The 22194-nt window shown below is 42.9% G+C and overlaps 1 protein-coding gene across 1 annotated transcript in view; it reads left to right on the top strand.

The window, feature by feature from the left end:
- Positions 1-1100: 1100 nt before the first annotated feature.
- The window catches only part of RARS1 (arginyl-tRNA synthetase 1), a 40042-nt gene continuing 18948 nt past the window's right edge, over positions 1101-22194 (top strand). The window contains exons 1-6 of the mRNA XM_045502245.1: positions 1101-1105; positions 16740-16795; positions 18690-18824; positions 20249-20437; positions 21381-21489; positions 22042-22142. Coding sequence (XP_045358201.1) covers positions 16751-16795; positions 18690-18824; positions 20249-20437; positions 21381-21489; positions 22042-22142 — 579 coding nt within the window. The 5' untranslated portion in view covers positions 1101-1105; positions 16740-16750. The remainder of the gene's footprint in view (positions 1106-16739; positions 16796-18689; positions 18825-20248; positions 20438-21380; positions 21490-22041; positions 22143-22194) is intronic.

The following is a 22194-nucleotide window of genomic DNA, read 5'->3' as shown; positions in this document are numbered from 1 at the left end:
GGAGCCCCTGACTCCACTTTTTAAATGCACCATCAGAGCTCTACGCGAAACTGCAAATTGCCTCTCAGACATTTCTTCTCAGTGCGTTTGCTATCTTCACTAAGCGACATGAAGATTCGTGGAGATAATACACTTCAAGTACTGAACAGATAGATGAATTTGTTAGTGAATGGTAGGGAAGCTGTTATGTTCTAGCACAGGAATATACTCTAGTTCCTATATTCTAGATGTTTCTGGGGATAACTAAATTTAAAAGCTTGTCCTACACCATTAGTAAGACTTCTCTCAGAGCACTTGGGGCTAAATAAATTTACATAGGACATAATGGTAAGTCAAGTTTACAAGCAAAATATACATGAAGCCAATCAGAAGTGACAAGGGAGCATAAGCCTGACATTACAGTACTTTTTACCACTTGCATTTATCTGTTTGATTTTTTGTTTTTGGCCATCTGTTCATGAGAATATTGGAGATCTCAGGGCAGGCATCATGCATGTCTTGTTCACTATTTTAATCCCCAGGGCCAGAGCAGTCCCTGACCGATGGCAGACCCTCAAACAGTTGAATGACTTACACTAAGACCAAAATTCTGTTTCTAGTCCTAGAAAGTGACACACAAACCTGGGCAGACACTTTCCATTGGTTTCCAGTCCTCTCAGCAGGCTGCCTTGATAACAGTGACTTGATGCAGTGTTTCCCAAAGGGAGGCATCAGATAAAATGTTAGGTGGTATCTAGCTGAATTTTTTTTTATAATTTCACTTCAACCTGCACATCAAACCCATGAATTCAAAGCTATTACTGCTTCAGATGGGGATAAGTAAGTTAAAGTAAATCAATTTAAAGAAAAAGATAACATCATTAATACAGTGGAACAAAGAAATGTCAAAAATACTGATGACGGAAACACAATTGGGAAAGACTGAGTTAATATATCAAGAATAGTTCTAAAGGGTCACCTTGCACAGTCTCCCATTTTACAGGTAAAGAAAGCAGGCCCAGGAGCTACGGCTTGCCAGCAATAAACTGAGCTCTTGGTAGCTAAGAGAAAGGGACAGTGATGTTCAGGGACCATTTTGACTTGTCTCTATCCCTGCTTCCATCTGGTGGCCTCAGTAAGAGCTGCCTGGTCAGGCTGATACACGAGATCCACCTGGGTGCTGCTGGAGCAGCATTTCTTATTCCTTCCACATCTACCTCATCCCGATGTTCCCCTAAGTCCTAATGCCCTTTGCTAATTACCATTGTATCTTCTGTGTAATCCTCTGCCCTTTTGAAAAGCTTATATCTACTCTAATTTTTATTACTAAAACAATGGTGCCTCCCACAATATAAAATCACTATTTTCAATCTGCTTTTTTATTTTATTTAATGTTTTATTTATTTTTGAGAGAGACAGAGCATGAGCAGGGAAGGGGCAGAGAGACAGAAAGACACAGAATCTAAAGCAGGCTCCAGGCTCTGAGCTGTCAGCATAGAGCCCTACGTGGGGCTCAAACTCACAAACTGTGAGATCATGGCTTGAGCTGAAGTCGGATGCTTAACTGAGCCACCCAGGTGCCCCTGGAATCTGCTTTTTTCTAATACATTTGCTTCATCTGGAAATTCTAATAAACCCCTCCCTTCCCTCATCCATACTCAAGATTTACTGATCTAGTTATAAATGCAAGAGGCAGCAGAAAGCAGCCACAGCAGCAATATCCCCTCCTCCTAGGTCAAGGCCCGACCTCAGTGTTGGTGCCAGCCCCCACATCTGAGCCATCTCCCATTAGGAGGAAGACAACACAGATCACTGCATTCTGATTCTGTCGCAGGGCTCTAGAAATAGTGACAGTAACCTTGCCATCCCCATCCCCCAGAACCCATTCCTCTTACCCTCCAAGTGCAGACCCAGAAGTCTAAAGAGAATGTTGACCCCAGAGCCCTATCCTTCAACTTGGCTTCTTTCCACCTGGAATGTCCCTCCTCATCCCATACCCAGCCCAAACATCACCTTTAGAAACACTTCCTCATCACCTACCACCCAGGCCTCACTGCCACCTCCATCAACAACCCACACACATCTTCCTTTTCTTAATATTTTTTAATGTGAGTTCTCTCCCAATGATGGTCAGCTGCTTGTGAGCACAGATTATGTCTAATCCATCTGTGTCCCTGGATGCCCATTTCTGAGCTATGGGTGCTGGTGATGTCACCAAACTCAAGGAGTTTGCTGCTTAGAGTGCATCAAATTGAACACAACCCAAGCAAACAACTTTGATCACTTGTTACAAGCAAGGAGACAGGGAGGTAGCTCTCAAAGCACTGACTGTCTCCCCCATGGGCTTAGTACAGGAAGCTTTTATTCCGTGTATTGGGGTGGGTAGGAGCAGGGAGCTTGCATAGGCACTTTAGTTCAATGGCACACGCCTAGCATGTCAACATGCTAGAACACACGTTGTGTGTTCAAAAAGGCAGAAAACTGCCCACAGAAGGAAATCTTAGTATTGTAATGAGCTAAATGTAACTTGAGGTCCACTCAGGGGGCTTTTGTGCATGTCCTTGGCTCCAATCCAGCTCAAACTGGTTCCTGTAGGGCCTATCAGGTGAGAGGGACCTAGCAAGGGGCTATCAGGTGAAACAATAGTTGGGTGTCTCCTTGGCTGGAACTGTTGGTTCTGCAAAACAAAACACATTTCTTCCCTGGTTTGTACCTTCCTTCCCTCCCTTCTGCTGATCGTTCTCAGCCCTCTTGTTTGAGAAACTTCCCGTTGCATCCTAGTTAACAGTGACTGTTGAACAAGTAAGGGGGTGAAGGAAGGAAGCAACATGGCAGGGGAAGGGGGCTGTCTGGGTCTGAGCTGTGCCCACCACTGCCCTTTAACCCTCAGGGTCCCAAGGGTGCCTTAACAAGCTGGGGGGAGGTTATGGGAAAACTGCCACTGTCCAAGCCTCCCAAACTTTCTCTGGCTTCCTCCTACCTGAGTGCAAAGGGTGGTGTGACACTGGGCCCAGACAAATGACAGATCAGCGGGAAGGAGAAGCAGGGACTATCTCTCCAATAGCAGGGAGGGGACAAAGAGGCTTTCTGATGGGATGGGGAAGACTTACCTCCTCCTAGGTCAGGGCCTTGTCTCAGTCCCATCCCCTCTCTGTAGAAGTCATTCTGCAGGGAGAGTTTTCATTACCACTAGGGTAACAAAGAGGGCTTGCCCTCACCTAGAGCCTCAGTATGGGAGCTTGGTGCCTTTTTTTTTTTTTTTTTTAAGTTTGGAATTTGTTTTCTAGGGCTGCCTGGGTGGCTCAGTCAGTTGAGCACCCCACTCGATTTCAGCTCAGTTCGTGATCCCAGAATCAGAGGATCGAGCCCAGCATTAGGCTCTTCCCTGAGCATAGAGCTTTCTTAATTCTTCTCTCTCTCTCTCTCTCTCTCTCTCTCTCTCTCTCTCTCTCTCTCCCTCTGCCCCGCTCCCCTGCTCACATGTGCTCTTAAAGAAATTTTTTAAAAATAAAAAATAAGGGTACTTCAGGGACACCTGGGTGGCTCAGTCAGTTAAGCATCCAACTTCAGCTCAGGTCATGATCTCGCGGTTTGTGAGTTCGAGCCCCATGTCGGGCTCTGTGCTGACAGCTTAGAGCCTGGAGCCTGCTTCAGATTCTGTGTCTCCCTCTCCCTCTGCCCCTCCCCTGCTCACACTCTGACTCTCTCTTTCAATAATAAATAAATGTTTAAAAAATTAAAAAAAAATAAGGTTACTTCAGTGGCTCAGTTGAGTGTCCAACTCTTGATTTCAGCTCAGGTCATGATCTCACAATTCCTGAGATCGAGCCCCTCCTTGGACTCTGTGCTGACAGTGTGGAGCCTGCTTGGGATTCTCTGTCTCCCTCTCTCTTTGCCTCTCTCTCTCTTTCAAAAATAAATGAACATTAAAAATTGTTTACTATTATTATGTAAATAAGCAGCGTACATGGTAAAAAAAAAAAAAAAAAAAAAACTCAAGTGCTACAGAAGGACATAAGATAAAAGTTACCCTCATCTCCTGGAATCCATGATTAATAGTTAAACTAGTGGTTTCCACTTTAAATAATTGAACTTGTTAAACAAAATTCAACTGCATGAATTTGAGGGTCTAATTGGCTTTATTAAGTGATTCATGAATCCATGGCATCCCATCCAACAAGTACCAGAGAGCTCTGTGGAGTTCTATAAATTGGAAGGTTTTTATGGGAAGAAGAGCAGGGCAAGAAGTTATTACCAAAAGAAAAGGATTGTTTCTGGGCACCAGGGTGGCTCAGTTTGTTAAGTATCCGACTCTTGGCGTCAGCTTGAGTCATGATCTCTCAGTTCATGAGTTTGAGCCCCACGTCCAGCTGTGTGCTGGCAGCGTGGAGCCTGCTTGGGATTCTTTCTCTCTCTCTTGTCTCTCTCTCTCCCTCTCTCTCTCTCTCTGCCTCTCCCCTGCTCCCTGTCTCTCTCTCTCTCTCTCTCTCAAAATAAATAAATAAACTTACAAAAAAAGATGAAGAAAAAGAAAAGGAGTGTTTCAGGCAAGATCACCTTACCTTTGGGGAAGGCATGGAGCCTTAGGTGCAAATTATCTCCTTTTCCTTTGGAGGATAGGGAAGTTCATGTGGCTGATTACCTCACTGATGCTGGCCAGAAAATTCCTGACAGACCTGTTAAGACTACATTTCTGGAGGAGTCTGAAACTGCAATTAGGTTAGGTATTAAGTCTAGACTTGGTGACTTGGCTTAAGTGATGCCATTTAGGGTTTGTGGTTTTCTTTTTAACAATTCCCCCCTTTTGATCAGACTCTCAGCCTGAGAGCCATGATCAAAATTGAAGGTATTTGGGCCACTGTCAGCTGCTACTCTGAAGCTCTTACATAAGTTTCTCTTGTTCCCTTTGTGTGGTATCCATAGGTCATGATGTTTTTTGCTTAACCCTGTGATACTCTTAGATCACAACTCCAGGCTTATAATCCTAAACCAGTCATTCTCATTGCTTTTCCAGTGTCCCAGTCTCAGGGAGATCATCTGTTTGATAGTTAGTGGCTACAAACATGCATTTAAAACTTTTGAGAGAATATAATGCACCAGGAAGATTATAAGACGGATAGTTCCTAATATTTGGAGTCATAGTCCCCAAGACCCAAACCAATCACAGAAAGACCTCATTGCAGGAGTCAGCCTTTTAAAATTTTTTTTTTCAACGTTTATTTATTTTTGGGACAGAGAGAGACAGAGCATGAACGGGAGAGGGGCAGAGAGAGAGGGAGACACAGAATCAGAAACAGGCTCCAGGCTCTGAGCCATCAGCCCAGAGCCTGACGCGGGGCTCGAACTCACGGACCGCGAGATCATGACCTGGCTGAAGTCGGACGCTTAACCGACTGTGCCACCCAGGCGCCCCAGGAGTCAGCCTTTTAAACCAAGTGGCTTGCTCAGTGATCTCAAGCAACTGAGTTTCAGCTCCCCCAGAAGTGTTAACCCAGATACAGCAGGTGGTGTTAGCCACAGCACAGACACCTCCTTTCTCAGCTAAAAGATAATCAAGAGCTATTCTCCTGTCAAAAAAAAAACAAAAACAAAAAAAACCACTGGCCAGAGAGCCTAAGAATCTTTGTTGGGCAGCTATAGCTTTAGTAGCAGATTCTGCAATGATTTTAAGAATTAAGAAGTTCCTGATGAAAGCCTCATTTTCATTTATGCCTAACCAGGGAAATGGGGACCTGCCAAAAGGAATGAATCCTGAATCCTGAAAGCCTCCTGCTGGGTCCTTTCTAACTCAACATTGTAAATTCAGGAGAGTTGACTGATGAGATCTCTTATTTTGCTTGTGAAAAATTAGGGGCAGCTAGATTTTCTTCTATCCAGAAATAAAAGGTCATTCCAAATTCCAGGTTACCTGCCCCCCTTAGCAATGGTGTGGAAAATGCAGATGAGGGTGTTATTTTCCTAAGAGAATGTCAGAGCAAAGGAGAGAAGAGAGGAGAGGAAAGGGGAGAGGAGGGGAGGGGAGGGAAGGGGAGGGGAGGGGAAGGGAGGGGAAGGGAGGGAGGGGGAGGGGAGGGAAGGGAAGGGAAAGGAAGGGAAGGGAAGGGAAGGGAAGGGAAGGGAAGGGAAGGGAAGGGAAGGGAAGGGAAAGAAGAAAGGTTTCGTGTTCACTTAAAGTATGAAATCTTGATCCAGAGTCTTGGATGGAAATAGCCTACCTCGATGTCAGCTACTTCCTTTCTCATCCTCAATGTCAGCTACTTCCTTTTTCGTCAGGTTGATGTGGAGGTCTCCAGCAAGGTCAGTAGTCAGGAGCACTTGGTAAGGTACCTTCTCACGGCCCGAGAGCCATCTTCCTCTGATATGTTTCCAGAATATGCAGTCACCAAGCTTAAGACTGTGACTTGTAGCAGGGGTGCAGGGCTGCCAGAGCACCTGGCTACAGGGGTCCCAAACAGACCAGGTCCAGCCGCTCTCTGCTAACAAAATCTGAAGGCAGAGAGATGAGACACAGTAAAAACAAGAAAGGAATTTATTTCAGGGAGACCAACACCGGGAAGACAGAGGGCTAATGTCTCAAAGACTGTCTCCAAAGTGCTGAAAATACTTCCAGGCTTATATAAAGAAAATGTAGGACAAAGGTTGGTGGTGTGTGCAGGTGGGCAGTGAAGGTCAAGTTGATCACTGGCAGGGTCCTGCTGGCTCAGAGCAGTCTTTATTGCTTGAGGGGGTATTTTCAGTTCCTTTCATGGGATGCTTTGCCTGCAGGGTCTTTTGCCCAAGTTAACAAATAAGCTAGAAAGAACTTAATCAATTAGAAAGTTTGAGGTCAAAATGAAGGTAGTTACAGTCCTTTTTCATGACCAACAGGATGCTTTGAATTGGGATCTAGGAAGGTTTCTTCTAACCTGTTGACGATAGGTTTCAGCATAAGACATTAGAGACTTCCAGTAGCTGGTCATACTAGCATGAAACAAGGGATCAGCAGAAAGTTGTTATGCCAGTGAGTAGACATTGGTCTGCTAGTGACTGTCATGTGGAGTGAGTTTATGTTTCCAGAATGGGGAATTTCGAACAGTCAGCAAGACCAAAGGCAATACCTTGGGCCAGGAGTGTCCAGTAGTTTTGGCAAGTTTAGAAATTTTAAGTTTGAGGATCCCATTGTGAGCGAGCCCTCTTACTCAACTATAGACCCCAATAGTTATTCCTTATCTAGCACTCTTGAGGCTTTGCAATGACTGGAACATTCCAATCACCAGACCAGAAAAGCCCTGATAACAATGGAATGCCTAGAAGACCACATCCCCGCCCATGATCACAGGCTGAATACATACTGAGCTCTACCCATGATCATGTGCTCCCTACTTTCTCTCTTGCATGTATCCCCTGAACCTCTTCCTATAAAACTTTAGGTGTCCGTCTTGTCAAGAGAGAGGTTGGTTGTTAATGCTTGAACTTGCTACCTCCCCCAGCTGCCGGCACCCAAAATAAATTTCTCCCTTTCTCTTTTCCAAACTCCAGTCTTTTGAGTTATTGCCTTCTCTTGCAATGAGTTAGTTTATCTGAGTTTTGTTTGGCAACAGTGTTGACAAACCCAGCCTGGAGCTGTGCTTATGATTTGTCCAGCCACTTTGGGACTCCCCAGGATGAACCAGGTGTAACAGTGCCAGGGGTTTCCACATTCATTTTCTGAGTTAGCAGCTCCAATAGCTTGGTAACACCAATTAGTTCTCTCAACCATGTCTAATGACTGAGGATGATAAAACAGTGTTAATTCCAAAAGTTTGTGAGACTTTCATTAAAGCTCATATGATTAGTTGGGGCACCTGGGTGGCTCAGTCTGTTAAATGTACGACTTCGGCTCCGGTCACAATCTTGTAGTTGGTGGGTTCGAGCCCCACACCGGACTCTCTACTGTCCGGGTGGAGCCTGCTTCAGATCCTCGGTCTCCCTCTCTCTGCCCCTACCTCCTCTTATGCGTGCTCTCTTGCTCTTTCTCTAAAAATCAAATAAACATTAAAAAAAAAAAAAAAAAGCTCATATGATTTGTTCAGTGAAGTGGATGCCTCAATCACTGGAGATTATGGAGGATATACCCTAAGTGAGAAATATATTCCCTAACATTATCTTTGCCATTATGAATACCCCAACCCATCCAGAAGACACACATACAACAAGAGCATATTGATAGCCCATACTAAGTAGCAGCTGAATGAAGGCCAGCTGCAGATGTTCAAAGAGTCCAGAGGGAGGAGGTCGGAGGCTACTGGAAATAAAAATAGCTTTTCCAGGATTATGGGTCTGACTGATCAGACATTGCAGGCTCTTGCAATGAAGAATAGAAGTCTCCCCACCAATGTCTATTCATAATTTGAGTCATCTTAAATATACTGTGGTGGGTGAAGGAATGCAAAAACTGAAAAATGGGGTTTGTCAGGTAGCTGGGAAGAACCATCTTGGGCTCTCTATTACCCCCAACTGTTTAATTTACAGCCCCTGTTTACCTACCACAAGCTCTCTGATTCAGGAGCAGACTGTCACCATGATACAGGGACATCAGGATGGCTAAATGACTGCCATAAAATAGATACAATAATACAAAAGAGTTATAAGTTAGATTTAAGCTTGTTTTCTGGCAGATGGAATAGATTAAGTTGACTGTCCAGATGGGTCAAACTTTATAAAATCTTTGTGGAAAAGACACTTAAAGGTTTGTACTTGTCCTTGACAAGTCAAGTTCCAAATAACCCCCCCTCCCTGCTGCACCCTTTTTTTCTTTTGATAAGAATTACCCACCTCCAGGGGTGCCTGGTGGCTCAGTCAGTTAAGCATCCAACTTCAGCTCAGGTCATGATCTCACAGGTTTGTGCGTTTGAGCCCTGCATCAGGCTCTGTGCTGACAGCTCAGAGCCTGGAGCCTACTTCAGATTCTGTGTTTCCCTCTCTGCCCCTCCCCTGCTGACACCCTCTCTCTCTCTCTCACTCAAAACTAAATTAAAAAACTTTTTAAAAAAACATTAAAATTTTTTTTTAAAAAAAGAATTACCCCCCCTTTTGAAGTTTGCATATCAAAGAGATGGTTTAGATAAGAGTTCTGGAAGACTCTGGGTACAACATTTATTTATTTATTTTGTGGAGAGCACAAGCAGGGGTTGGGGGCAGTGAGAGGGGGACAGAGGATCTGAAGCCGGCTCTGCACTGTCAGGCTGACAACAGCAAGCCCGATGTGGGGCTCGAGCTCACAAACCTCAAGATCATGACCTGAGCCAAAGTCGGATGCTCAACCAACTGATCCCCCCAGGTGCCCCTGGGTACAACATTTATATCTCAAAGGCACTAGGCGGGATGGTGGTGGTAAGCAAACTCTTCCTAAGACATTTTCCCCTTAAAGCCAGAGTTTTTATAATACTTACAATCCTTTTGAAATAAATAGGGGAAATTTGGGGATTAGTAAAAAAGATTGGTGAACTTTCAGTTGTCTTTGGAAACACACCTCTGGTCCTGCAAAGACTAGGTGTGTAAAGTAAGGACAGCTGTTCGTGATTCTGCAAAGAATTGGGTTGCCACCTAAATGACATCAAGGACTCACACACACACACACACACACACACACACACACACTCACCTCTGGTACCATACTTTCATTTCCCTCTGGGTACATTTAGCTTAGGGTTGAAGGCCTAAAGAAATTCCTGTCAGGATTCAGCCAGGAAAAAATGTAAATATTTCTTGTAGTATTAAATAACTTCAGGGCCCCAAGAGTTGTCCTCAAAGAGGGTGCAAAAGATACTCTTGTCCCAAGATCTGGAGTCACTCCCAAATAGAGCCAGAGAAAGGACCAACAACCTGCATGTCCCAGGCAGACAGAAAGCCAAGTCAAGTCCTTAGGATGTAAAGTGAGACAAACAAGAAGGCAATTGCTATCAGTGAGGAGAAAGGATCAATAACCAATTAGGTTGGATTTGAAAAGGATAGGATGACGTGAAATTTTCTTTTCCTCTCTCTCTACCGGGTTCAGAAGGTAATCTATTTACAAAAACTTGCGAGGATCTTCCCTGAATTTAAGAAATTCTTTTGGCCTGTGACCAAGGAGTGAAAGAAAGATACCTGAAAAGGATTGCCTGTAGCCTGAGGTGGCCTTATTTTAAAAGGTAATGGTTTTAATAAGTGTCTTCAAGTAGAAAGGCAATTCAGAGGATTACTAGAATGAGCACTCCAGTAAAGGACAGAAGGGAGCAGGGAGGAATTATATCAGTCTCATATGTCAGTCTCATAGGCCCCACTTCTTGGTACCTTTCCTCTCCTTAATTTGTCATTATCCTTTTGCAAGGAATCTCTCAATGAAGCTATTTTGGATATTTGAAACCTTCTGGAGGCTTCTGCATGCAATTAGTTCCCATTGTGTTTAACTTGGGAATGCTTGCTTTCAAATACACAAATGATCTTATCTAATTGGGCCGGTCCCCATCATGGTCATTATAATTGTAGGTTGATTTAGTAAGACATTGCCATTTTACTAGATATTTGCAACTCCTGAGACTATAGTTCTTAGAAAATGGGCAAGTGTGCCCGAAGGTGGCAGGCTCACCTCTCTGGATTTAAAGGATCCCACTTCTTTTGGCTAGGCCTTTTGTTTTCTCTGAGCCACACTAATAATCTGAGAAGTGTGGAGAGAACTGAACCCGCAAGCCCCAGGAACGAGGGCTGAGGACCGATTCCAAACAAGTGGAGAACTTGCAAGTGCCACCAGCAATTTCTGACTTGGAATACGGGAATCTGGAGATGAAACCTAAGGCCTGGGGTTCTTTTTTGGCTTCTGAGACACCACTTAGCTATTGCCTTTGTTACACAAAACAAGGCAGAAAAACCTGTGCACCTTAACTTACCAGCAGTAACCTAGAGATGTTAATGCATCCTGGCCACCAAGATGGTTCTGTAGGTACTGCCACTAATTCCCATAGGACCTGGCATTGGACTTCCTTTACATTTTTAAAAATATGTATTTATTTTGAGAGAGAGAGAGAGATCAAATGGGGGAGGGTCAGGGAGAGAGGGAGGGAAAATCCCAAACAGGCTCCACACTCAGCGTAAGCCCTACTGAAGGCTTTATCTCACAACTGTGAGATCATGACCTGAGCCAAAATCAAGAGTCAGACACTTCACTGACTGAGCCACCCAGGCGCCCAAGAAAGGATTGGACTTCCAAAGTCTCCTGTATCCATTTGCTAGGGCAACCATACAAAGTAGCACAGACTGGGGAGCTTACATACCAGAAATTTATTTTCTTATACTTCTAGAGACTGGAAGACTGACATCGATGTGTCGGCAGGCAAGGCCAGTGATTTCTGAGGCCTTTCTCCTTGGTTTGTAAATGGCATTCTTCTCCCTTGTCTTCACCTGGTGGTGATGGTGTGTGTGTGTGTGTGTGTGTGTGTGTGTGTGTCCTAATTTCCTTCTATAAGGACATGTATCAGATTGGATTAGGCCCCACTCTCATGACCTCATTTTAACTTTATTACTTCTTTACCGACCCTCTCTCCAAACACAGTTGTCAGTGATTCCTCTTGCTCAATTATAGACCCCAACAGTTAAAACCATAAATGGACAAGACCTCTTAACTCACGCTCTAACTAAAACCTATTGTGCTTATTTCTTACAATTTTTTTTTGAGAGAGAGTGTGTGCAAGCTATGTGTCAACAGGGGAGGGGCAGAGGATGAGAGAGAGAGAGAAAGAGAAAGAGAGAGAAAGAGAGGGAGAGAGAATCTTAAGCAGGCTCCACACCCAGCTTGGAGCCCCCATGCCCAAGGAGGGGCTGGATCTCATGACCGAGAGGTCATATCTGAGCCGAAATCAAGAGTCAGACACAACAGACTGAGCCATGCAGGCATCCCCTTGTGTGTGTGTCCTAATTTCCTTCTATAAGGACATGTATCAGATTGGATTAGGCCCCACTCTCATGACCTCATTTTAACTTTATTACTTCTTTACCGACCCTCTCTCCAAACACAGTTGTCAGTGATTCCTCTTGCTCAATTATAGACCCCAACAGTTAAAACCATAAATGGACAAGACCTCTTAACTCACGCTCTAACTAAAACCTATTGTGCTTATTTCTTACAATTTTTTTTGAGAGAGAGTGTGTGCAAGCTATGTGTCAACAGGGGAGGGGCAGAGGATGAGAGAGAGAGAGAAAGAGAAAGAGAGAGAAAGAGAGGGAGAGAGAATCTTAAGCAGGCTCCACACCCAGCTTGGAGCCCCCATGCCCAAGGAGGGGCTGGATCTCATGACCGAGAGGTCATATCTGAGCCGAAATCAAGAGTCAGACACAACAGACTGAGCCATGCAGGCATCCCCTTATAGCACTTTCTTGAGACATTGACAAAGATGTTTTACAATGACCAGATTATTCCAGCCATAATTCCCAATGACCAGATTATTCCAGCCCATAAAAGCCCTGATAGTAATGGAATGCTTAGAGGATCACATTCCATCCCCTTCCCTGCCCATAATCAGGCACTGAACACATACTGCCCCTCACTCATGATCATGTGCTCCCTACCTGCTCTCTTGCATGTATCCCTGAAACCTCTTCCTATCAAACTTTAGGTGTCCATCTTATAGGTGAAGAGGTTGGTTGTTAAGGCTTGAGCCTTCCACCTCCCCCTGCTGCTAATACCCAAAATAAATTTCTCCTTTTTTTTTTTTTTTTTAAAGTAATCTCTACACCCAGTGTGGGGCTTGAACTCACAACCCTGAGATCAAGAGTTGCATGCTTTACCGACTGAGCCAGCCAGGTGTCCCAAATTTTTCTTTTCTCTTTTCCAAACCCTCATCTTCAGAGCTACAGGCTTCTCTTGCAATGAGTTTTTCTGAGTTGTGTTAGGCAACAGTGTTGGAAAACCCAGCCAGGAGCTGAACTGTGCTTTTTTTTTTTTTTTTTGTCCAGCCCCCGTGGGATTCTCCAGGACGGAGTAGTTGGCCAAGGGTTCCCCCTTTTGTCTCCTGAGTTGGTGGCTATGGTCAATGGATAGGTAACTGGAGAGGCTGCTTTTAGACAACAGGCTTCAGCAATGGAAACTTGATCAAGGCAAAAAGGCCCACAGCAACCACCAGGCTGAATACACACAGGCCCATCAGGGGACCCAACTCAAAATATCCATAGGCCTTAACTGACCAATGGGTTACTTACAACCAGGTACAGTTACCACAAAAGGTAAATCCCATACATTCTCATACTTTCTCACCTTCTCCCTTTAAATACAGCCCCCCCCCCCCACTGACCCACTGCCTCATTGCAGACCATCTCTCCTCTGCTGTCCTGCCCACAATTCCCTTGTGTTATATTCGATAAACTTCTATCACCTTTGTTCTGCCTCTGGTGAACTCTCACCTCCTGCATCACCTGTCCCCACCCGCATTCAGGGGCCCTATCCCATCGGAGAGATGCCGTAGTAACACAGTCACATTCTGAGGCATTAGGGGTTAAGATTTTGACATGAACTGGGGGGAATGCAATTCAGCCCATAACACCCCCTTTGGAAGACAAAAACTTATACTCTTCCACTACTTATCCAAACCCTCTAATGGCTTCCATTGTGTTTAGAATAAAATTTAAAATGCTGGCTCTGATTTAGAAATTCCTATATGCTTCACTTTTGCCAATTTCTCCATTTGGCTCACACCTGATCCCTCTCTTTTCTGTTTTCAGATACATTTAGCTCCTACCTCAGGTCATTTGCATTGGATACCTCTCTGCTTTGAACCTTCCTATTCATTCAATTAGGAAACAGTTTTTGGGCAATGCCCTGTGACAAGCACCACTCCAGAAGAAGGGTCTTTCAAAATGGGCAATATGCACCGTGAGGTGCATTCCAAGGAAGACATTCCAAGGGGCCTGTGGACCTGTATACATCAAGGAAATCCATCTAAAGATCTTGAGTTTTCATATTGTCTTTCCTAAAACTGATTTGCCTACAAATTCAGTTACCCAACTTTTTTTTGTATACTCTCCTGTCCACAAGAAAAGGCATAACACCTCTCCCTTTGCTCTTGGTGGAAAATAACAGGAGCTGAACAGGGCACACTTCCAGAATGTATTTCTCCTGAAGGCAAAGCCTTAAGCACCAAGCAAAAGATGCTCCATTAAAAGATAGCCCTTACTTTCTGCTTTATATTGAAGGTGGAGATCTGTTCATCCATTTGTCAATCCACCAACTCATCCCTCCATGAGTTCATCTTTCCCTCTTAGAATTTAGAAACAAGATGTCATGAGAACACGTATTCACTTTTATTTTGTTTAAAAGAAAATAGGGGTGGCTGGGTGGCTCAGTCGGTTGAGCATCCAACTTCAGCTCAGGTCATGATCTACATTCTGTGGATTCAAGTCCCACATTGGGTTCTGCACTGACAGCACAAAGCCTGCTTCAGATCCTGTCTCCCTCTCTCTCTGCCCCCATGCTCTTTCTCTCTCTCTCTCTCAAAAATAAATAAACATTTAAAAATGCTTTTAAAAAATAAAAGTAAAGGTAAACTTATAAGTTAAAAATATTAAGTAAATATTGATGAGGGATTGTGAGGCAGGCTGAGGGCAAAACACAAGCTAGCACACCCCCCCTCTCCCAGGTGGGACATGTGTGATATTCCCTGAACACTTTGGCTACCCCAAAACAAGAAAGGACAAAAAACAAATGGTTAAACTGATAAGTCTCCACCAGTTTACCAGAAAAAGGCAATCCCATCAACAGCCTCCAGTCCAGGAATTCTCTACTGTCTCAATGTTAATGCCTTGCTAGGGGGAAAAAAAACAACCTTAGCTTGACAATAACCTAGGCTTCCAGTAAGTCTTGGGCATGTGAAAATCTCTTTGGAAACTCCCTCTTGACTTTATCTCCCCTCTAGACTTTATCTCCCCTGACTCCATAAAATGCTCACCCCCCACAACCCCAGTGCAGTTCTTTCTGCCCGCGGGTTCTGTCCCTGTGGTTTAATAAAATCCTTTATGCACCAAAGACGTCTTCAAGAATTCTTTCTTGGCCATTGGCTCCACAAACCCCCCCATCGCCCCAGAACTTCACCTGATATGATTTGAATTATTTGATTTGACAGAGGACTGGCTTTGCCAATTAATATGGTAACATTCTGGACGGGCTAAATATGCAGCTCTACAGGTTTGATGACAATACATTGAGAACACTTATACAGGAAACATCATGCCAGAAAATATGCCATTACCACTATTGAAAGTTGTGACAGGAGCACCTGGATGGTTCAGTTGGTAAGGCATGTGACTCTTGATCTTGGGGTTGTGAGTTCGAACCCTATGTTGGGTGCAGAGATTACTTTAAAAATAAAATCTTAAAAAGAAAATAAAGTTGTGACAAGCGTTTTCAGATGTCAACTTTAAAAAATCTTTATTGGAGGGGAACCTGGGTGGCTCAGTCAGTTGAGCATCCAACTTCGGCTCAGGTCATGATCTCATGGTTTGTGAGTTCGAGCCCCATGTCAGGCTCTGTGCTGACAGTTCAGTGCCTGAAGCCTGCTTTGGATTCTGTGTCTCCTTCTCTCTCTGCCCCTCTCCTGCTCACACTATGTCTCTCTCTCTCAAAAATAAATAAACATTAAAAAAAATTTTTTTAAATCTTTATTGGAGAATGAATTTTTAAACACCTTTTATGAGACACAGAAGCAAAAAGTTTAGAGACCGCTGCTCTAAGTACTGGGGCCATAGGGAAGAATGAACATTCCCATTCATGTCCCTGTCCTCTCAGCATTTAAGTCCCAGGTTAGCTGTTTAAAATTTTAACTCAAATGAGAGGTCTTTCCTGTCCTGAGTAACTCTATCACATTATCTTTGTTTAAAAAAAAAAAAAAAAAAGCCACAGGCCCCAAATGGGGTCACTTAGGACAAATCACCAAACCAGAGCTAAATACCTAACCTAATTGCACTTTCAACTTCTAGCAGAAATATATTCTTAACTGCTTAGAAATGTTCTGGTCAGAACCAATAAGATAATCAATCTGTCACATGGGTCCTCTCCATCTCCCAAAGGCAGATGATGTAACCCACCTACTAAGACCCTTTCATCTCCAAAGGAAGGTGACCTCACCCCAAATAATTTTTCCTGTTTATGACTTCTTTGTCCTATCTTTAAAAACTTTTCTTTTTCTGTAGCCCTTTGGATCTCTCCTTCATCTCCTTTTAGATGGGACCTGTCTCATTCATGCATCACTTAATAAAGTCAATTACATCTTCAGACTCTCTTGAATTTTGTCTTTTAACACTTTCCTGGCAATTAAAACTATCTGAGGGTATTTACTTTTTTGTCTAGCATATCTCTTGAGGATCTTGTCTTATTTCCAGCTTGTGTTCTAGTGCCTGGAATAGTGTCCCCCATGTTAAAGTGCAAAATAAATACTTGTTGAATAAATGAATGGATTGTGTTCATTATGTTCCCATTTCACAGAAGGGAAAACTGATGCCCTTGAGAGACAGAGGAACGTGTCTTTGTCTAAATTAATCGAAGCACAGAGCAGCTCTTGCCCAGTTCCTCTCAATTTCTCTGCCCCTGCACCAACATAGGAATCCAAAGGCAACAGCCAGCATTTCTCCACTTGTTGTTCCCGGAGTGTCGCCTGCACCCCACCAGGTGGCAGCAGAGGTGGCGGCACACAGTCAACAGCAAAGCGTGGCGCGGGAAGGAGGGTTTCCGCTTCCGGGAGGAACTGTTCGTTTCCGCTTCCGGCCACTTGGAGTGATTGTAGCTGACGGGAGGATGGAAGGTTTGGTGGCTCAGTGCTCCGCGAGACTGCTGCAGCAGGTAGGACCACATAGGACTAGTAGAAAGGCCTGGAGGGGAAGGACTAGCTCCTGCCCGAACAGCGTCGGGACAGCTTCGGTGATGCGGAACCAGTCTGGTCCCCTCAGACGTGGGCAAGGGTGTCCGGACATCCGGGCCTGTGCTAGATCCTAAGCAAACACCTTCCCAGAGATGTTTCTCGGGCGTGGGAGAGGAAGAACCCATCCTCCTAAGGCCCTTATGACAGTGGCCTCCCGAATCAGCACCCCCGGTGTAGAGGTCCTTGCCCTCTCCTAGAGCCCGCCAAACCAGCGTCTTTGGTGCGCTGGAGCTTAGCGTGTTCAGTACAAGTGCTCCTACTTTCCCACTGTGCCCCTCCTTTCCCGCACACACACGTGCTCTCTCGGGATGCAGGGTTGGAGGGGGCGGGTCAGGCAGAGGGGGTAAGTGGAATAAAAGCAGCAGCCCTTGATCCTGGTTCACAACTCAGCCGCCGTTCTATGATACTGAGCGAGAGGATTCCTAAAATGCCCAAAGAGTGGTTAATTTGGTCTCAGCCTTCAGTATTCCTGGGGGAAGAACAGTCACAGCTTATAAAAGTGAAAGTGAGACATTTCCATAACCTTTTATGCTCAGGTAGGGAAGGGTAGTAAGAAAGTGGCGTAAGTACTTTCATCAAATCTCAGGAACTGTTTTATGCTAAACCAGCTATCACAGAATACAAGTTCGTGGAGCAAAATGTCAGGTTCTTTCTGGTTCTGAGCCTTGTATTCTTTGTCAATGTGGGGGTATAAGTACCTTACCTTTGGGTTGTTATAAAGAATTATACAGATGATTTGTTTGTTTGTTTGTTTTAGAGAGAGGGTGCGAGTGGGGCAGAGAGAATTTTTTTTTTTTGATGTTTATTTTTGAGAGAGTGGGAGAAAGTGGGGGAAGGGCAAAGAGAGGGAGACAGAATCTGAAGCAGGCTCTGAGCTACCATATCAGCAAAGAGCCCAATGTGGGGCTTGAACTCATGAACCGTGAGATCATAACCTGAGCCAGAGTCCCACACTCAACCAACTGAGCTACCCAGGCACCTGGAGAGAATCTTCAGCAGGCCCAGTGCAGCGCCCTGCGCAGAGCTCCATCCCACAAACCTGTGATGAGGACCTCAGCCAGAGTCAAGAGTCAGATGCTTAACCAACTGAGCCACCCAGGTGCCCCAGAGATAGTTTCTGAAAAATGTTTATCTCAGTGCATGAAACATAGTATATGCTCATTATGGCAACTTGTTTTGCTGTAGTTATCTTCTGGTAAACATTATCAAATTTCAGGTTAGGAATCTCCTCCTTAGTAATTCTGTTAGGTTGGAAGCTTTATTTATTTCCTTCTGAATTTGCATGTTTTTAGGTTTAGGTTTTAGAGTAAAAAGCCTGGTCTAGGACATAAGACAAGGGAAATTAAGGGAAAAATTAGGAAGTTACTTTGTCTAAGAAAGGACAAAAGGCAGACACTGGAGCTATTTTAAATGTGACAAAAAGTTTCTTTTTAAAGGAGCCCTAAAGTCCTAAGATTTGGGAATAAAGTCAATTTGGCCACCCTTGAACTTAACTGGTACTGTCACTAAATCAGAGTGGTTTATTGAGACCAAAGACACAGACAGGATGTAAGACTTATCCCATTATATGCTTAACACTCTGTTCCTCTTCTCCAACATACACACTTGATTCTTTCATATACAGGATAATGTGCTAATGTAATCAAAAGCATCAAGGAGGAAAAATCACAACTTATCAAAGGGAAGGCCCTTCATTCCCATCACCTCTACCATGCCCTGCTGAAGAGAGGAAAAGAAATAAGTTTAGGGACAGTCCATCACATTTTGGATGTCATCAATCATACTGGACTGAATGAACTGCCTTTTCCTTCATAGGAAAAAGAGATTAAGTCTCTGACTGCTGAAATTGATCGGTTAAAAAACTGCGGCGGTTTAGAAGCTTCTCCAAATTTGGAACAGTTGCGAGAAGAAAATTTAAAATTAAAGTATCGACTAAATATCCTTCGAAGGGTAAGTATTCTGGGTTGTTTTTCATTCTACAGTTTGAGTTATTATACCTTTAAAAAAAAAAAAAACTATTATCAAAGATTCAGAAAGTATGCCATGAGGAATTTGGAGATGTGAGGAAAGAAATCCTGTCTTTTTCCCTGCATTAGACCAGTTAGGACTAAGTTGTTGGTGCAAGTAATGGAGAAGTTGGTGTAGCCTTGTCCTTCCAGGGCCCTCTGAAATGTTTCATCCTAAATATTTGGCCAGCTTGACATAGGCTTTGAGTAGAGTTGAGACATTTTTTAAACAATTTATGCTGTTGCCTTTTTAAAAAAATCATCTTTTTAAATAATTCTCTATCAAAAGAAAATATAGAATATATCCATAGTCCTTCTCTGCCCTAAGTTGGTTGTTTTACAATTTTATTTTTATATTTTACAGTGCCATATTTGGTTTCTTTCCACTGATCTAGTAGTGTTTATCAGTTTTGTCAAAAAACTGAGCTTACTTTAGTTGAGGTTTAAATTTCTTGGCCTGACTCTCAGGTCTGCTGATGACACATCCTGGAGGATGATCTCACCACTATAATTGTTCTCCTGTGTGTGTATACTACTCCAGCCAGACTACACTGGCATTAGATTCTTTTCATTTGTCTTAGACTCTGCCCACCTGACTCCTATGAAGTGTTTTTATCACCGGCTTGTGAAATGTTCTGCTTGAAATCACTTTGCTTGGAGTCTTCTAAGATCATGTTTCTTTTCCACGGAGTCTTTCCCCCAGATACTTCACCTTTCTAGTTACCTCATTCATTCTGATGTGTACTCATTTCTGTATTCATTTCAGTTCAAAAGTATTAAATGTCTAATATGTGGCAGAAGATATGAGGAAAAACATACAAAAGAAGTACAGTCTATTCCTTTTTTTTTTTTTTTAAGATTTTATTTTTAATCTCTACACCCAACATGGAGCTCAAACTTACAACCTGGAGATCAGAGTCACATGCTCCACCAACTGAGCAAGCCAGGCACCCCAAGTACAGTGTATTCTAATACACATTTCCATCATGCACATTAACTCTAATGTGTAAATAATAGAATGCTGTCAGTGTAATGGGAGGAAGGGCACATTAGTTCTTTAACAAATACTTTACCCTACTAAGTAATGGCAACTGAACACAAGGTACACAAAGAAAAGAAAAGAACAAGCCATAGATGAATAAAGTACTGTGTGGACACCCATGCACCTTACCTTCTTTCCCTGGGTCACTTTGGTCACATGCTCTGACTTAGAAACACTGCATGGTTGTCCTATTAATGTTTTTCAGCATGTCCCAGATATGAGAACATTGCAAAGTGTCTGTTACCTTCTCAGGACATCTGAAGGTTTCTCAAAATATTTGGGAACATTTTGTATGATGGTTTGATATTTTCATTCTTTTCTTACAGAGTCTTCAAGCAGAAAGAACCAGACCAACTAAAAATATGATTAACATCAATAGCCGACTGCAAGAGGTCTTTGGTTGCGCCATTAAGGCTGCATATCCAGATCTGGAAAATCCTCCTCTGATAGTGACACCAAGTCAACAGCCCAAGTTTGGGGACTATCAGTGTAATAGTGCCATGGGTATCTCACAGGTGATTGTGTTATTACAAAGCATTCTTGGTGATTTTATTTTCTTAAGCATTAATTGGCATCATTATTATTTACATAAATAATAGCAAATTATATTCTCAGTGAAAAGAACATTTTCCACAGTTCAGAAAAACTTGAGAATAGGGGAAGTATGTTTTTAATTTTAAAACCACAAATTTGAATATTCAGTTAAATTTTATGTGTATTTTCTATATTTAAGGCTAGTAGTTGATACTCTTGCATTGGTACTTCCTTCCTGTTGTGTCCAGGATTGCTGTGTGTTACTAATGAGTGTTGAAAGGTGAAGGATTAAAAGTTACATTCACCAACCAGTGTTCCCATCAAATAATTTGATGCAGCTCTGGTGTCTTTGAGATGGGCTTACATATTTCATTTTCAGTTAGAGGAATTCCCTATTTTTAATAGCTGCATTGTGTGATGTATTTGTGGGTTAATTGCCCCTGGTTTGAGACTTTTTGTTTTCCTTTCTTTGTTAAGTAGGAAGGGTTTTTAAAATCCAGAGTTTTTTTTATAAATAATTTTTATTTGTCTACATTGGGGTTAAGTTTATAAGGGTACTATTTTATTTTCCAGGTTTGATTATTGCACACTTTCCTGATTTGAAAATTCAAAATGTAAATATCCTGGAAACAGGCATCATAACTAAAGACTTTGTTATGTCTTCATAAAAGAGTTCTAGATGTCTGTGGCAGCTCATTTTGAAATGGAGATCATGTGGTTTGGGCACTTTTGTATTCCTCTTGGCACTGTTGATGGCTTGATGCTTTAATCTGTCTGTGTTCAAGATTATATACAAGTCATTGGACTTCTTTGCTTCTGCCTTTTGATGGGTCTTAATGTCATGCATCTCATGCTTTATCAGTTGTGTATTTCTGAGTAAATTTCTAGAACTTGTGTAATGAATCATTTTATATTGTGTTATAGATGCTCAAAACCAAGGAACAGAAAGTTAATCCAAGAGAAATTGCCGAAAACATTACCAAACACCTCCCAGACAATGAATGTGTTGAAAAAGTTGAAATTGCTGGTCCTGGTATGACAGTGTTACCCTTCTTAAGTGGTTGTACTGATGTTGGGTCTTTTTTGAAATAAAGAACCATTTTAAATATAAGTATAGGGTTAAAACTTGTATACCTAACAAAGTGGTAAGAACACCTTGGACTGAGAGTTAGGAAACTGATGTTTTAGTCTCAACTTAGCTGCTGGATCTTGGATGAGTTATTTTACCTCCCTGTGACTTAGTGTTTCATTAGCAAAAAGGAGATGGATAATGGCAGATAAGTCTGGGACGAAAGGGCCCTCAATTTTCTGTTAATAGATGAACAAATCATGTACTGAGAATAAAGGGGTCCAGGAGTAAGTAGGAAGCTTTCAGGAGAGTGGTAATGTTTGAAATAGATACTGAAACAGGGAGCTTCCAAGAGGGCCTCAGGTGGTGTTGGAATTCTTAAAAGAGTTTTGCCAGAGCCAGATCAGCACTTTGGAGCCAGCATAAATGAAATTGACAAAGTCTTTGGGAGTGAACAATCATTCAAGACAGGAAAACGATCTGATTTTTTTTTTCTCTCCTCTTACTGTTCATTAGGTTTTATTAATGTCCACTTAAGGAAGGACTATGTATCACAACAGTTAACCAATCTCCTGGTGAATGGGGTTCAACTACCTCCCCTTGGAGAGAATAAAAAGGTATATATAGTTTTCAGTTGATATGTTAATACCTTAAAGTGAATGCGAAGTG

The sequence above is a fragment of the Leopardus geoffroyi genome, chromosome A1 (genome assembly GCF_018350155.1).
Source record: "Leopardus geoffroyi isolate Oge1 chromosome A1, O.geoffroyi_Oge1_pat1.0, whole genome shotgun sequence".
Lineage (NCBI taxonomy): Eukaryota > Metazoa > Chordata > Mammalia > Carnivora > Felidae > Leopardus > Leopardus geoffroyi.
Note: the sequence above shows the minus strand (reverse complement) of the source record. Positions and strands in the feature narration are given on the sequence as shown.